General features: G+C 34.6%; 1 protein-coding gene across 1 annotated transcript; it reads left to right on the top strand.

The window, feature by feature from the left end:
• Nucleotides 1-8708: 8708 nt before the first annotated feature.
• On the top strand, nucleotides 8709-12727 carry TAB2 (photosystem I-related protein TAB2). The gene is given in 5 exon segments (NM_001329951.1): nucleotides 8709-9267; nucleotides 9339-9408; nucleotides 10029-10200; nucleotides 10412-10555; nucleotides 12225-12727. Coding segments are annotated over 5 exon segments (1098 nt in total). The 5' UTR covers nucleotides 8709-8815; the 3' UTR covers nucleotides 12485-12727.
• The last annotated feature ends 5081 nt before the right edge of the window (nucleotides 12728-17808 follow it).

The following is a 17808-nucleotide window of genomic DNA, read 5'->3' as shown; positions in this document are numbered from 1 at the left end:
ATCAAGCAACACTTAGAGGATTTTGGTTTAATCATCAAGGACATTCCCCTTATGTGCGACAATACTAGTGCAGTTAGTATGGGAAAGAATCCAGTTCAACACAAGAGAACTAAACACATTGATGTTAGACATCATTTTCTGAGAGACAATGTTGAAAAGGGAAATATTGTGCTTACATATTGTCCAACGGATGAAAAAATTGCAGATATCTTCACCAAGGTTCTTAGCAAAGATCAATTTGAGAGTAATAGGTTGAAGTTGGGCATGATGACTTTACACTGATTTCCACATATTCAATAGTTGAATTCTTTTGATGGCTAAACTTGCAGTGTAGGTATCCTTTGTGTCAATAATATATTATCTGAGTTAGATCATTTTTGGTACCTATTGTAGGTATACATTCAGGAAGGACTAGCAAAGCGAAGACATGGCTAGATTAGTTAAGGAATGATGATAAAGCTGTGTTATGGGACCTGGTCCCAATAGAGGTTAGCATTTGTACATTAATTTTAAACTGAAAAAATGACCGTTGATAAAGCCACGTGTCATTCATCGGTCATTCTGACCGTTAGTCCCATCGCTTAATTTTCAAGAGACGCGTCAAATCAAGGGACCTGGCACTGTTTCAGCTCTTTTTTAACTCTTCTTTTTTTCTTTGAATAAAAGGGAAGAAGAGAAAAGACGAAATCTGTTTTTATCCCTTTTTCTTTTGCTTCAAAACTGTTACTCTTTTCTTCTTCTTGACAAAATGTCTGATCCTTCATCCTCCTCTAAGAAAATTCTTACAACCCTTAGTGAGATTGAACCTATTGCTTTCTATTCTCCTTTAGCTGTAGGGTCTAGATCTAACATTCCGTCAAGTTCTTCCCAAGATATTCCCAAAAATCCATTTCACTCCATAGATCTGAACAGCTAAAGTGTTCCTACTGGACCTGGTCCTCGTCTTGAAATGCTTTCAGATTCTTTGTTTGAAGGGGATTTGCCAAGGAACAAATCCTCTGAGACAAACATTCTTGCTACAAGTGAAGAGCTGGTGATTGAAAGTCTTGCTATAATGAGAGAGGAAGTCAGGGTCGAACAAAATGAACCTTTTCAAGGTGAAGAGATCAGAGAGACTCAACCTAATTTTAATAAAACTCCTGACTTTGGGAGGTATCCATCTTCTAACTCCTCTTATTCAGCCAGTGATAATGAATCTATTCAGTGGAAGGTTGAAAGGAGAGATGTCAGTGTATTAAAAAGGGAAAAGAAAAGGTGGTGGAAGAAGTTCTTAGAAGGAGACCTACTACTAGATCTGATGCCAAAAAGTTGATAGCTGATGCTTTGAAGGCCGGTGCAAGCTCTGCAGCAAAAATCAGGAGTGCTAGAACATTCAAAGTGTCAAATTTCAAAATGCCTTAGTCTTGTGTCATAGAGGTGTCTGCTGGAGAGACGGAAAAGAGGCACAGGAAGAAAAAATCAGGAAAGACAAAGTCAAGAGACATCAAAAAGGTTGAGAAAACAAAATCTACCAAGGAGAGTTCTAAAGGAAAAAGAAAAAGGTCACATGGACCTGGTACCCAAAAAAAATCGAAGAGGAGGTCAACAAATAAGAAACTATTGATAATTTGAGAAAGCAGTCTGTACTGGCTGGGAGGGTTTTTGACATAGGAATAATCAACCTTCATGGAATGGACTCACTTGATGACAAGGTGGAGATTCAGTCATGGATGCATCTCTTCAACAAAAAATCTCCCATTCTTCATGAAGAGGAAGTGCGTGAATTTTACTACAACATTCAATTTCTTGAAGATGGAAGTGTCCATACTAGAGTGAATGATATTACAGTGCATCTGGATGAGTTTCTGTTAGGGAAAATTCTTAAGGTACCTCGAGATGGTACCAGGTCTGTGATTGGGAAAACATGTTCAGTTGAGTTTGTGGCATTGGTCTCGAAGCTTCCCACAACAAAGTGTGCAAGGGTGTTTAAGAAGGTGATGAAAATGAGTACCAGTTAGTCTTTGAGTTTGTCAACAAAACTCTACTTCCTCGAACTAAAAAGAGGACCTCAGCTACTTCTGTTGATTTGTATGTGATGGAGTTGTTGTGCAAATTTGAACCTCTGAATCTTCCAGGAAACATGCTTGAACACATGTACAAGACTATCATTGAGCAGTAAGGAATACATGGAATGGTATATGGATACTTTCTGACTGAAGTATTCAAATACTTTAACATTCCACTTAGTGTTGGCAAGGTTGGTACAGTGAAACAATCTTTTTCAGAAAATACTCTGGTTGAATGTGAGTGCATTAAAAGGAAAGGAAATCCCAAAATCAAAATGGCTCAACTGATAGAAGATAAGGACCAACTCAAGCATGAAGTTAAAGAATTAACCATGCGATTGAGTGGAAAAGATGCTGAAATATTTATTCTCATATATGAACTGCTCACTGCACAGACAGAGGGACCTTGTACTGTTGTGGTTCAAGCCCTGGAAAAGGAAAATGCAGAGCTGAGGGCCAAGGTTATTGCTTTGCAAGAAGAATCAATAAAGGATAATGATGTTGCAAATGATATACTCACTCTCATTATTCACTCCCTTTCTCATCAACCTCCCCCTTCTTAGTCTGTTCCAATCTTTTTCAGTGTCTTCCTTGTGTGGCTTGTCTTTTCGTCATTGTATTCTCAGTTTGCTATTAATGTATTGAATGTTTATCTTGAAATGCTATTTCTATTATTCCCCTGATGTTGTAGTTAATATCTCTTGTGAATGCTTTCCTTTGTGTTTGATTGCTCTAAGTCTTTGCTCTTCTCTGGTATTATTGTTGATACTATTGGTATACTGTATCTCTTTTTTATGATGCCAAAAGGGGGAATTTTAACTGATAAGTAGTAGTTGGACTTGTTTGTGAGGGGGAATACAGTGAAGTGGATTTTTTTTTATTTCAGGAAGGTGGACAAGTAATTCAAGGGGAACTTGTTATGAAGCTGGAGTGGTGTTTGGAGTATTGTTTGTCATCATCAAAAAGGGGGAAAATGTCATTTGTAGTTTTGATGATGTGACAAACTCAGGGACCTTGTAAAAGGTACCAGGTTCTCAATATGAGTTTTGATGATGTGACAAACTCAGGGACCTTGTAAAGGTACCAGGTTCTCAACATGAATAGCTCATTGACTGCCAGCTGGAAAAGGTACAGAAAGTGGGTGTACATTTCCCAACAGCGTCAGAAAAGTCAGACCTTTCCAACCAATGGCATGAGTTTAAGGAAAGGGACTTGTCTATACAATGTCACTTTTCTTAACATCAGTCCTTAGTTTTTGCAACTTGAAAAAGCAGTCTCAAGAACATTTGCAAAGGCTATAGGAAATCAAAGTGAAGAATTATTCTATAACAACTGAAAACTCAGGTTCATATCGTGTAGTTATTTGAGAATATATTCTTGTGGTCTTACATTGTAAATTGTTCCTAAATCTATAAAGGAATCAGTGTGGTGAGTGTTGAAATTCTAAGTTGTCTAGAGAGATAGCTTCGTGGGTAGAATAACTTCTACTTAGGCTTATCAAGCAATAGAGTTATTGGTTGATCGTGAGATTAAATTTTTTTTCTCATATTTGTGTAACTGGTTTTACTTTTGCTTACGAAGATTAGTGAAACAGTTGTGAAATCTTGTTAGACAGGTCGTGGTATTACTCCATTAAGTAATGAGGTTTCTACGTAAAATTGTTGTGTTGTTAAACTACATTTACCTTATGTTCATACTTGTTTGTGTGTCAAGGGACCTGGTCCTATGACTGATAAGTGGACGCATAGATTTTGACACACTCAATACGAGTATATCCATGGTCACTATAAAAAAAATAGCAAGGTCAGAAGATCCTTCGAAGTAGCACAAGACCTGTTCTACGGATTCCCAATGCTGAATGTCGGTGCAACATAAATTGACTAAAAATATTGACTGCAAATGCAATATGGGGATGGGTCACTATGAGGTAGTTCAATTTCACAAATAATTTCCTATATCTGTCTGGATCATTAAGAGGATCACTATAGTCCTTAGTAAGATGACATTAGGAACCATTGGTTTGCAACATGGTTTGTCTCCCAATTTTTCAATTTCCTCAAGTAGATCAAGTGCATACTTTCTTTGGGATAGGAAACTTCCTTTGTCGCTTCTTTCTACTTCGATAGCAAGAAGTATTTCAGTTGCCCCAAATCTTTGGTATGAAAATTGACATGTAAAAACTCCCTCAGAGAAATAAATTCCTGTACAATCAACTCTTGTAATAACAATATCGTCAACATAAACAACCAAAACAATATTACCAATTGTTGACTATCTGTAGAAAACATAGTGATCACACTTGATCTTCTTTAATCAAAATTCCTAAACTACATCGCTAAATTTTCCAAACCAAGAACGAGGACTTTTCTTTAGACCATAGAAAGATTTTCTCATATGACAAACCTTCTCATACTTCCCCTGAGAAACAAATCCAGGTGGTTGCTCTGTATTCACTTCTTCATTCAGATCACCATGAAGAAATGCATTTTTGATATCCAATTGATTGAAGAGCCAATGATGAAAAGCAACCAAAGAAATAAACAAGCGAACAAAGGCGGGCTTAGATATTTCGAAGAAGGTCTCAGAATAAGCTACATCATAGTCTAGGCATAGCTTTAGCCACAAGTCTGACCTTAAGTCTTGCAAAAGAGCTATCATGATTAAATTTGGCAGCAAGGATCCATTTGCATCCAATTGCTTTCTTTCCTTTGGTTAAATCTACCAAATATGAAGTGTTTCATCTGAAGCATGTATTTCCTCAAGCATTGCATCATGCCATCCAGGATGGTTCAAGGTATCCTTCAGTATTTTGGTAATAGATATAGCGTCTAGAGAGGCAATCATATACCTAGATGCAACTGATAAGTGATCACAAATAGACAAAGTTAGAAATGGAAAATGTGGATTTACACTGACATTTACCTTTTCGAAGAGCAATATGGAGGTCATGATATTTTGGAGGATTAAGAAGAGTAACATCTGATGAGAAAGGAATTGTATCATCGATTTCCCACCTGCTCAAGTAAACTTGAACAATAGGCGGTCTTGATAGAGCATGTACAACAGGAACTAATGGAACAATAGTGGATTGGTGCCCAACAGAAGGATTGGTATAGGTAAGAACAACGTCTTCTTGATTTTTTTAGCCACAACACGAGTAACCTGGTAGACTAACCACTATTCTTCCTCCCCCTGACTTGTAGAAATAGGAGGTTCAAATAAGAATGGTGTAGTGTCAAAAAATACCACATCAATTGATACCAAATATCTACCAAGCTTAGTAGAACAACATCGATATCCCTTTTCAAAGGCGAGAATAACCCTAAAAACATACTTGAATGCCTTGGGTTCAACCTTTGTAATTGATGGTTGAACGTCTCAAACGTGACATGTGCTTCCAAATACCTTAGGTTCTACTAAAAATAGTGACTTATTTGGAATGTGAACATTATAAGTCACATTACCATCAAACATAGTCGGTGGCATGTAATTTATAAAAAAAATAAGCAGTAGGGACCGTATCAACCCAAAATTGTTTAGGAACCTTCATTTGGAACAAAAGAGCCCGAGTTGTCTCAAATGGATGTCTACTCTTTCTCTCAGCAACTCCACGTTGAGATAGTGTATTGACACATGAATTCTGATGGAGAGTACCGTGTTGAGTCATGTGGGATCTGTTTTTGACATATATTCTTTAGTATTTGCGCTCCTTAAAATACAGACTGAGGCATTGAACTAAGTTTTGATTTCAGCACAAAATGCAGAAAATAAGTAAACACTTCAGATCGACTCTTCATAAAGTAAATTAAAGTCATTCGAAAAAAAATCATCTAAAAAAGTGAAAAAATATTTATGCCTTATTTCAGAAACAACTGGACATGGTCCTCAGACATCAGAATGGACTAACTCAAAAGGTGATGCAACTCGATTATTAATCCTTTGAAATAACAAGATACGATGGTGTTTTGCAAATCGACATGACTCACGGTCCAAGAAAGAAATATCCTGAAATTGTGTGCTAAGCTTCCTTAACTAAGGTAAGGAAGATGTCCCAATCGACAATATGCTTCAAATGGAATTACAACCCTGGAGCAGGCAATACGTTGATACTCCCAGTCATCGAAGATGTAAAGATCATCATATACATATCTTTTTCTAAATACCTGATTCGTTGTAAGATTAAGAAATGACAATTTTGGTAGATTTAACACAAACGGCAGGGTACTTGAGGGGTTAGCTTAACATTTAAAGATCCAATATTGTTACAAGTTGATCTATCATCTACAGTATCGGGAAATAGTACTTTGTATGGTCAAAAGCTTGATAAGATATTAGGATTACATGTCATGTGATTTGTAGCACCTAATCAGCAACCCATTTATTTGAAGCGGTAGCAAGACATACTTCATAGGACTTAGCAAAAGCAATAACTGAAGTGGTTTTTGGATATCAAAAAGAATATAGCTAACTCCTCAATCGAAATCAAATTCATTTTGTGAGATAAAAAACTAGAAGCTCCAAGGACATTAGACCTTTGAGTTACCGTACTATGATCATTCATTGTTCAAATTAAATATTAAATATAACAAAAATAAATTGAGAGGTGAAACCAATAAAATTCCATGAAGTAGAAATATCCCAACAGATTTCCAGATTTTTCCAAGAGTTAATAGAGTTTGGTTGATCCAATCAAACTGATTGTTCACTTAGAGTAAAAAATAAATCAAGTTAGAGAGAGGAAAATTAGAACAAAATTTTAGCAGCAATCCAACACAAAAATCAACAAATACATGTCAATTGATTTTATTGAAGAAAAATACAGTTCAAGGAATTTGGGATAATTGAAAAATAACCCAACTGAGGTCTATTGAAAAAAAGACCACAAAATCTGACCTGCAAATATTTAGATGGTACTAGAAACAAATAAATGCTCGATTTAGATTTTACACACGCCCTTACGTGAATTGTATGCAAAAACTGCCTGAAATAGTTCACCGAAGCTTACGCCTCACACTCTTCTTTGCCAATCACCAGATTTTGATTCTTACATATCGGGAGAGGTGGACCACCCTAGGTTGGTTGTGAGATTGAAATATCAAGTTCCAAGTACCTCTCAGTATCAAAAGTAACCAACCAAGTCACTTACAGATAATTTTGTGAGCTAGCTGGCAACACCGATTTGAAAAGACAAAAAAAAAACAGATGACACACGGCTCTAATACCATGTAAAATGGGAGAATAGAACAATCTTCCATGTTTTATTAATTCAAAATATATATATATATTTGCAAGTGTACAAATACTCTATCTAAGGAAAACAAAATAAGAAAATCCCTACGTATCTCTATCTATTATTGTGTTGTGCTTGTGTCATATATTCTATAGGAAAATATGTTTATTTACATTCTATAATAACTTGAAAGTTTATTTTTGAATGAAGCTTCATTGCTTTACTTATGCTAAATTTTTTGTTGAAATAAATAAAATATTGGTTCAATGCTATTCAATAGTTTTCTTAACAATCTTGATATTAAACTTATATTAATTATATGCAAAAATTACCTAATTGCACAACTTATTTTATTATATATTTTAAAATTCCCTGTCAATTAATATTTTTTACAAAAATCATTATCTCCTTTTGGTGATTTATCAGAACACGATATATAAAGACATATATCATATCAACAAAGTTAATGTATTGGGGCGCACTATAGCGGGATGTTGAATGGTGTATTGAAACAAGTATGTCTTGTATCAACAAAGGTACTGTATCAGGATGCAATAAATCAGAAGTTGAGTGATGTATACGAAATTAAGACGCGATATATTGAGGCGTTTAGCGATGTGTCTGAAATCAAAATGGGATGTATCGAGACATTAAATGATGTATCCGCATTTTTAATTTTTTGAGAAATTTTCGTAATTTAGAAAAGAGTAGTTATAGGATATGTGATTTTTACAAACCTTATTATATAGGGCCTTTATTTTTTGAGTAAATTTTTGGTTTAGTAAACATAAAAATCATATTTGTATGTTATTACTATAGTTTGTATAATTGTGCTCAATAACAAACTTTATGTTTGTTATGTCTATTAATATGTATATTTCAGTATATGTATACAAAATAATTAATTGTATAATTTATTTTGGTATATATATACAAAATAATCAATTGTATAATTTGTGTTTGTATAAAGCGAGAAAGAGAGAAAGACAAAAGAAAACTGGACGAGGAGAGAGGCGAACGAAAAGATGTGTGTGTGTGTTTCTCTCGCTTTATATAAACACAAACACATTTTATATATTTGTATTTTTTATAAAGTGAGAGATGCGAAAGAGAGACTGTCCAATGAGAAATCGAAAGTGACGAGCTAGAAATTCAGGGAGAGAGATGTGAATGACAATTGTTTGCTACGGATTATATTAAATGAAATTGTGATTAAAATATTTAATTATAATTAATGATTATATATATATATATATATATATATATATATATATATATATATATATATATATTGTATACATAAAAAGATTGAAATTGTTGAATTGGGCAAAGGACAAATTAGGATTAGTAGAAGAGTGTACTAACGTACATAAGGTTGGAGAAATGCAGAGCGTGGCGATATTTAGGCCGAAGAAAGAGATAGGATTTCTTCTAGTCTCCCTTATCTTTTAAATAAAAAAAATAAAAAATAAAAATAAATTAGTCTCCCTTATCTTTTAAATAAAAAAAATAAAAAATAAAAATAAATAATTTGGGTTTGATGGCTTGTCTAAGCTGCAGTCTCCCTTTACTTCAAACTCATAAAGCGATTTCCAATTTCAGTGTATTCCCCTTTAAATCAGTTGCAATATGTTTACCAAAATGTAAGGTGAAGTCTGTTCATATTCCATCAGTTTCTGAAGCTTCTTCTATTTCATCTACTAATTTGGAAGAAGAGGAGGACGACGATCCCACTGCTGAACTTGTTTATCTTGACCCTGAAATTGATCCTGAGAGCTTATCTGAGTGGGAATTGGATTTTTGTTCAAGACCAATTCTTGATATTAGAGGGAAAAAATTATGGGAGCTTCTTGTTTGTGATGATTCCCTCTCTCTTCAGTATACCAAATATTTTCCTAATAATCTTATCAATAGTATCACTTTGAAAGATGCTTTACTATCTATATCTAATGACTTAGGCATCCCATTACCCGATAAAATTAGATTCTTCAGGTACTCTTAACTTACATCCTCTCAACTGTTTTACATTTTCAATTCTCTCATCAATTGTTTTCCATTTTTAGGTCACAAATGCAAACTATTATTACAAGAGCTTGCAACGAACTTGCCATCAAACCTGTTCCTAGCAAACGGGTATTTTCACCAATTTTATTATCCCTATATATACAACATTTCAATCCAATTTTCTAGCACGGATCTATATTTACCGTTCCCCCGATAATTTTTTGTATATCTATAGAGGAAATTAAAAAGCAGATACTAAATAATCACAAAAAAAGTTAGTTGCTGCTTTGGTTCTGGCGTGTAGATGCTGCTAGTCACGAATTCAAATCTTTCTCTACCTGCAATTTTATGTTAAAAGAAAGTGAGCACCCACGACCCTCAAATGTTGGAGACAAGTTGTGTTTGATTTTTCCATCCCTAAGTTCATCCTACCTATTTTGCTGGTAAAGCACATATAGCATTCATTCAAAATTAGCTCTCCCTTTCTTTCCTGGTAAATTCTCCCCCCAAGTCAAGCTTTAGTTTGATATACAATGCATTGCTTCATTTCCATATTTTTATATGATCTGAAAATGAATAGCTCATTTATGTGTATACACAAGACTTCAGTAATGCCTAAATGATCTTTGATCCATGACATAACAAAAGGTCTTTTCTAATATAAAAATAATAACCAAGATACTGCAATATTTTGCTATTTTATGCACAATTGTTTAAAAACAGATTTCTTGTATGCTGCTATATTTCAGTGCTTATCACTTGTCCTTTGGCTTGAAGACCGCTATGAAACTGTTTATACTCGCCATCCTGGTTTTCAAAAAGGAGCCAAGCCACTTCTTGCACTTGACAATCCTTTTCCAATGGAACTTCCTGAGAATCTGTATGGAGAAAAGTGGGCTTTTGTCCAGTTGCCCGTTTCAGGTACATTTAATTCTAACACTCTGGAACAACTAATCTAGTTTAGCTCTTGATGATTTGTAAGAAGAATAGAATTCCTATTCTGTACTATAACTTGCCATATTTCTCATTTTGAGAAGATAAACTTGGATTAGAACCGATATCAAGTTGGACATGAATTTCTAATATTATTGTACCTTTAAAATTATGGACTTACAATTTATCTTGTTTGTAGCTGTTCGTAAGGAAGTATCTAACCTGGAGACTAGGTTGGTTTTTGGCTCAAGTTTGGACTTGGATCTTCTGGGGATCGAAATTGAGGACAACACATTGATTCCTGGACTAGCAGTTGCATCCTCACGTGCGAAACCCTTAGCTGGTATCAGAGCTGTACTATCTTTTTTTTCTTTTTAACTTTATTGTATTAATGGATTATGACAATTCATGAGCACATGCATTGTTCCTAAATTGACAATTTTCCTTCATACTTCTTTTATAACTCTCATGTGCTCTATAAGTATAATTTGACCTACTTTCCTTTTTCTTCCCCCTTTTTTCGAGTAAATTTAATCTACTTAATTTTATAACATCAAAATCATTTCTTGCTAGTTCATATGGGCATTGAACCGTTTCTAAGGTGCAACCATTTGTCATGACCAAAATGCTAGTCAATTAGTATTTGCAAAGATGGGGGTTGTGGGCCAAAACACCGAGACATTAGGTTGAACCCTCATGAAGCAAGACTAATTAGACTACTTATACCATTCTCAAATGTGATTTTTTTTATAAAAATATTCATTATTTTTTTCAAATGGTCTGATGATGTATTTCTCGGCAGAAGTGGTAATTTGACTCTGATTGCTCAATTAAAGATTAAAGTTACCTATATTATATAGACAAGTCTATGTTGGAGAGCTAGAGTGGAGAAGCATCGGGTGATCCAAAATTATCCTATTATTTTGTTAATTGAGATTTCGATATAGTAGGATCTCTTTATTTCTTCACAACAGATTCTCACATCATTTTCTTGAAATGATATTATCTCACCGTGGGTTGTCTATTCTCTATTGAAAACTGTTATTGCATTTGTTCAGTATTGTTGAAAATTCACTTTTCCTGGAGTTGTGGCTTCTTGTAGCAAAGATGGTTCTGCACATATATTGATGTGGTAACTGTCACCATTGATGTAAACAGAGCTGCGCTTCAAGTACTGCATGTTATTATCTACTTGTCAGATGATGGCAACATTCTTTCACCTTTGAGGATAATAAGTCTTCAATTTACCAAAAAATGTGATTGAAGCGTTTGGTGTCCGTTAATTGGGGCTTGAAAAATTGATCAAATTTCATTCATAAACACGTCTGTTGTACTCAAAGCTTTTCCATGTTTTCTAAGGACAGAGTGTCTGTCCACTCATTTCGATTTGAAATCTATTTCCTGCTCTATTTGGTGGGCACTTCCAAGTATCAAACAATTGGTCTTTGTCCAAATTTGCTCGATACACTTTCCTTCTTTATGCATACCAAAACATTTTATTCCTGACCTAATATGAAAATATCTTGTTTCAAGCTAAATAAATTAAAACTATTTCACAGTGATTTTACAAATCTCGTCTCTTCTATTCTTTTGAATGTATCTGGTATTAATTTCTGTATATCAATCCATTCAAAATCTTTTATTTGCTTTTCAAGTTTACTCAGATGAGCTGGTCTAAATTGGCAGTGTGATTGGACAAATGATATGATTATCTGCGTGAACTGTTAGAAACTTCTGACATCAAACTATAGCAGCTGAAAACATATCTCCCTATTTCCGAATGTCAAGGGGGATATGTAGGTCATAGTTAAAGTCCGTTCATTGAGGAATGTTGGTTTAAGGTAGAGTTTGGTCAACCCATCTGTCTGCTCGAGCTCCTATAGCCAGCAACATCTTTGGATACTTCTAGCCTTTTAATGAGACCCAAAGAATGTGTTGTGTAGAATTTTTTTTTAAAATTATTTTTTACAATTTGTGTTTCACCATCCTCTTTTGATTGTGGACTACTACAGCTTGGATGAATGGCTTGGAAGTCTGTTCGATTGAAGCTGATGTTTACAAGGCTTCGTTAATTTTGTCGGTGGGTATCTCTACCCGCTACATTTATGCGACTTACAAGAAAAATCCTGCATCCACAAGTGAAGCTGAAGCTTGGGAAGCAGCAAAGAAAGCCTGTGGAGGTTTGCACTTCCTTGCTATTCAAAATGACCTGAATTCGGATGATTGTGTTGGATTCTGGCTTTTGTTAGACCTGCCACCTCCTCCTGTATAACTTGATAAATAGAGTACAAGGTTTTCCTTTGTACATTCTCTTTTATTTGCTCATTTCCAGAATGTAGAGAGGCATCATAGCAATTAGACTGTATTTGAGCTGAGAATTTTCGTAAGATATAGCTGTTTCAGAGAAATGGCAACGTTTTGCTCGCTTTGCATTTACTTCAATGAAAATGATTGTATCAGACTATACCTGACATCTTTACAATTTAGGTCCACAGAGAATAGATGATTAAGTTAATTATGTCTCCTCGATGTATTCGTCCACAAGCAGTGAAAATTCATAATCAATAATGCCTTGTAGTTTAAGGCATTTTTTGTTTGTATTAAGATTGAGACTTTTCAATTTGAATACGATCTAAAGATTATGATATGTATCAATTTTAATATTAACATGTTTCTAGACCAGACACTACTACTAATTAAAACCCGACTTATTTTCAATATATCAATGTATATATTGATATTAAAATCTATATCAATAAAATATTATCCAAATCATATTCAGCGTGATAAATTTATCTAGAGACAGAAAATAATATTTGAATGATTTATTGGATAAAGGTTTCATCCAACCGAGTATCTCTGTATGGGGTGCTCCAAATTTTTTTGTTCGTAAGAAAGATGGTTCACTTTGTATGTGTATAGACTACCGAAAATTGAATAAGGTTACCATTAAAAATAAGTATCCCACTTTTTAGAATTTATCATTTGCTCGATCAACTCCAAGGAACGAATAATTTTTCTAAGATCAACCTCTGGCGGGGTTCTCACCAATTCAAGGTGAATGAAGATGACATTTGAAAAAGAGCTTTTCAAACTCATTGTGATCATTATGACTTTATAATTTAGTTTGGTTTGACTAATGCTTCAGCTACATTCATAGATGTTTAATGCCTTGAATCGGACCCGTTACAACAGAAAGGACGGGGGTCTCGCTGCCCGGTCAGCGAGTCGGGGGGTCCAGGGGGCGACGCGCCCCCTGACCTGGGGGTCCGGGGGGGTAGAGACGCCCCCGGCCCGATGGTATACAATGTTGTTGTATTGGGCCCTTAATTATTTGTCAATTCTGTATGTTGGGCCCAAGCCTGTTAGGGCGTAGCTTAGCACTATATATAGACGCTATGGCAAACCCTATTCTGTATTCTGTTTTTAATAATAAAAATGCTCCCTCTCTTCCCCGGGGACGTAGCCAATTTATTGGTGAACCACGTAAATCTGTTGTCTTGTTTTTTCGCGTTTATATTTTCTCGTATTATCTCAAATTCCGCACAACAATAGACTTGATTAATAGAGTTGTTTAGAAAATATTTTAATGTATCTATAATTGTGTTTATCGATGAGATCTTTATTTATTCAAAAAGTGAGGATGAGCATGCCGATTATTTAAGGATCCAACAGAGTATCCTCAAGGACATGCGTGCAAAAGGCTGCTGATGTTACTTCGATGTTGCGGAGTTTGCGTGTGTGTTGACATTTTCCTACACCTCTAACTTTCACTTTGCATTATGATTTGACTCAACAAAGACTTATAATAGTGACATCGTTAATTGACTTTGGCATGTGATTAGGCATTAGAAGTGCACTCAACAACACGGAAAATGTTCTGGTCCCTTTTTATGAATCTAGTTATGGAACAGAGTGTGAAATTAATTTTTTTTTAATTTTCTATTTATGGCGCTGGTTCGTTAGAGAGAACCCGCAATTTCCTGAGTTTGAAAAACTGAAAGACTTAGTATTTTTCTTCAATCATTTCATAAGACATATAGTTTAAGTACAACACTTATAATATAACTAACCCTAGAAATGCACTAAAAGAAAAATAACTACTACTAAAAGAAACTATTGTCGTAACTATTGGATAACTAAGGAGTGATAACATTACTCTTCTCCTTCAAATCGCACTTGTCCTCAAGCGCTAAGTGCATAAATTAGTATTTCCCTCCTTTCCATTAAACTTTTCCTCATCATCTATGAAAACGATCCAAAATAATTTCTTGCATTGATGACCTCGTGTGATTGGTTCAACCAATTGAAACAAAGTCCCTTAAGTCGACTTTTCTCCATCTTAGATCTGGTTAGTTTCTTCACAAATCGAACATGTTGTTGAGATGAGAAATTTGATGTCTTGGATTTCCAAGTATCTAACGATTAAGAACAAACAGATTATTCCTTGCTTTCATAAAGTTGGGATAAACTCATCATCGTAGTCAAATTTGGAGAATTATGCACTTCAACCTCAATTGTTATATAATCAGCAAGACAAACTGATATAAAGTTCATTTTTTTGCGACTGAGTGAGTGTACCAGCCCGCGTATGTAAAAATGCTCAAACTTTTCTTGGTAATTTGCCACAAATTGATCTGGCATAACTTAGCTAATTCTCCTAATTTCTTACTTTTTATTGGTGGCCGAAAACAAATGTTACATTGATGTTAAAAGTCATACCAAGATGGTTTATGCAAATCTATCTTTAGTTGAACAAACCAAAGTTGTGTAATGTCTTCTAAATGAAAAGAAGCAAGTCCAATCTTTTCTTCTTTAGAAGTTTGTTGGTGTCGAAAGAAGTGTTCACATCTATTCAACCATCCTAAAGGGTCCTCTTGCCCATTAAATCTTGGGAAAACCAACTTTGTATGTCGAGGAATGACGAAACTTCCTCCTACTTTTGATCTTGACCCTCCAACAACTTTATTTTTTCCTTCCAACCGCGATTCTGACTTGTATTTTCATTTGAATAAGAATCGACCTTAGAAATCTCAAAATCATTTACGAGTGCATCTAAACGAGCATTTATTACTTCCTGTCTTGCCAAATTGATTGCACGTTCTTCATGGAACAAGTTCACCAGTTGAACTAGTTGATGTTAAATTCGGTCTCCCATAACTCCCATAACTCCCATCTCTGAAACCAAATGTTTTCTTTTTTCTACTTATGACGCTGGTCTGTTAGAGAGAACATGCAATCTCTTGAGTTTGAAGTACTGAAAGGCTTAGTGTTTTATCCAAAAGAGGAAGAATATTTATTTCGAAGAGTTTTCGACTTTTTAGAGTTGCCACTTAATTTTAAGAAAAATTAAGAAAACTATTCTTTTCAAATAGCTTAACAGAAAAAATTGTTTGAAAATATTTAAAGAGTTCGGAGATTCAAATTAATGTTTTAGGAAGGTGTTAGACACCTAAAACACCCGTTTAAAACGGTTTTCCAGCAACTAACATAGTTTGGCTAAAAATTATTTTTAACTTGACTTGAAAAAATGATTGGAATAGTAGAGAGTCTAAAAACATTAACTTATTTATCTACGCGATTTATTTGAAAAAATATTAATTTTAGGTCGATAGAACATTTACGGCGCTTTGCGGAGATACGTAGTTTTTGAACCTTAAACTAATGCCAAAATAAAACAAATAAGTAAATAAAAAACACGTAAAGAGAGAGAGGGAAAGAAATTTGGGTCCAACTCCGGATTCTGTTTGCCTTGACCAGAATTTTGGACCCACCTACTTCGGGTTTTGATCCATCGTTCTTTCTAGGGTCTTCGACCCATTTCTTTCTTTCACATCTTTCCTAGACTAAGCAAATAATAATACAAAGTATATACAAAAAGGTAACAAGGGCTTAGGCCCATTACAAATAACAATACAAAATAAAATCGGAAGATAAAAAGGGCTTCTAATCAAACTCCTTCGATTTTGTTCAATTCCTTAAACTTTGAGACATGTCCGTCGTTTTTATGGCTGGTTGACTCGATAGGAGGCGAGTCTCAATGACTCTCTCGAGATGCAAGGGATAAAGGAATCTATGAGCACTCACACGAATTTTACATGCACCAAATAAGTTAAAAAATGGTGAGTAACTGATCACAATCTAAATACCTGAAAATGCCAAATGAACAAGGCTATGGACTACCATACTTAATGTTGGCATATTATAATAAAAGTAAGCAAATCACAAAGAGATTTAAACAAACTCAAACAATTTCATGATGCTAGATCAATAAACAAAATTGGGACTAAGAAGATTCTATATTCTCATAAGCAACAAGTCAACAAGCCCTTTACAATTTCCAAACCTCCGTAGCAAAATCATCATTAACTAATGATTATGATTTTAGGTGATTTTTTTATGCAAAACAATGAAGCGATAATAAACAACCAAGGGTGAACATATTCCAGCAAATGGGAGGAATGGTATTGAAATAAAATGTATCAAAATAACCCATGAACTCACATATCAAGGAAAGTGAAAACCGTAATCACCGAACATTCAACACACATGATTAAGAATATTTGTAAGCTAATACCATGCTTCCACAAAAGGTTGAATGCAATATTTCTATCCGCAAGAGAGCTAACAATAAGAATACGAAAATCATGCCTATTTAAAATGATAGAATCATGACTTCTATTAACACATTCAACACATTTTGTTTGTAGCCAAATCGATTAATTTGAAAGCACTTAAAGAAGATTAAGAAAAGCAGAAAAAAAATCTCTACTAGGAACCAAATTAATCGACACATGAGAATACAGGTTTGGTTAGTTATGGCTTCATGCAGCAGGATGCTAAGTATCCAACCAAGAAAAATGCACAAGAATAAAGGATAACCTTACGAAACATGCAAAGGGAATGCGAAGAGCCAAATTTTGTTCTAGCTAAACGAGTCAAACTTTATGTTAATTATTTTCAAGTTCTCGATCATAATTTACATGCAAAATGATGACAAACGTGAGAATAATTTTATCATTCTTATAAACTAAGGCGGGTAGAAAAGTTAAGAGACAAATAATAAATAGCTAAGAGCTCAAGGAAACGGGGAGTAGAAAGGAGACAATACATATGACAGAATGACACACAAACATCCTGACAACTTGAACTAGCTAAATTTTCATTTTTATGCAAAAATGTAAAAAAAGTAATGCAAGCCAATGAAAATCGATATGATCCATAGAAGGGGACTTTCAAACTTCATGATTAAATCACTGCTTTCCCAGTAGATTCTAACAGAGAAAATTGAACTTGAGACCAAGGAGAAACATCAAACTTTCACAGGAAATCAATATACACATCCACATAGACTAAAAGACAAACTCACCACTAATTTTGTACTAATTTGTAACTAATAGTGAGTCAAAAACATTCAAAACACTAACACACAAGCAGTTCACATAGTTGAGAAACTAACAACAATACGCTTCCCCGACTCAGCTTGAGATTAGCAGCCAACAAACACAAAATAAGAGCTTCCAATCATCGAAATATCAACAGGGGAGGGCCAGAAGAAACTACAAAAAGAGGACGTTACATTCGATAGATAGCGAA

This window comes from Solanum lycopersicum, chromosome 2, assembly GCF_036512215.1.
Source record: "Solanum lycopersicum chromosome 2, SLM_r2.1".
NCBI classification, from domain to species: domain Eukaryota; kingdom Viridiplantae; phylum Streptophyta; class Magnoliopsida; order Solanales; family Solanaceae; genus Solanum; species Solanum lycopersicum.
The sequence above is the reverse complement of the archived record's forward strand: the minus strand, read 5'-3'. Positions and strand labels throughout refer to the sequence as shown.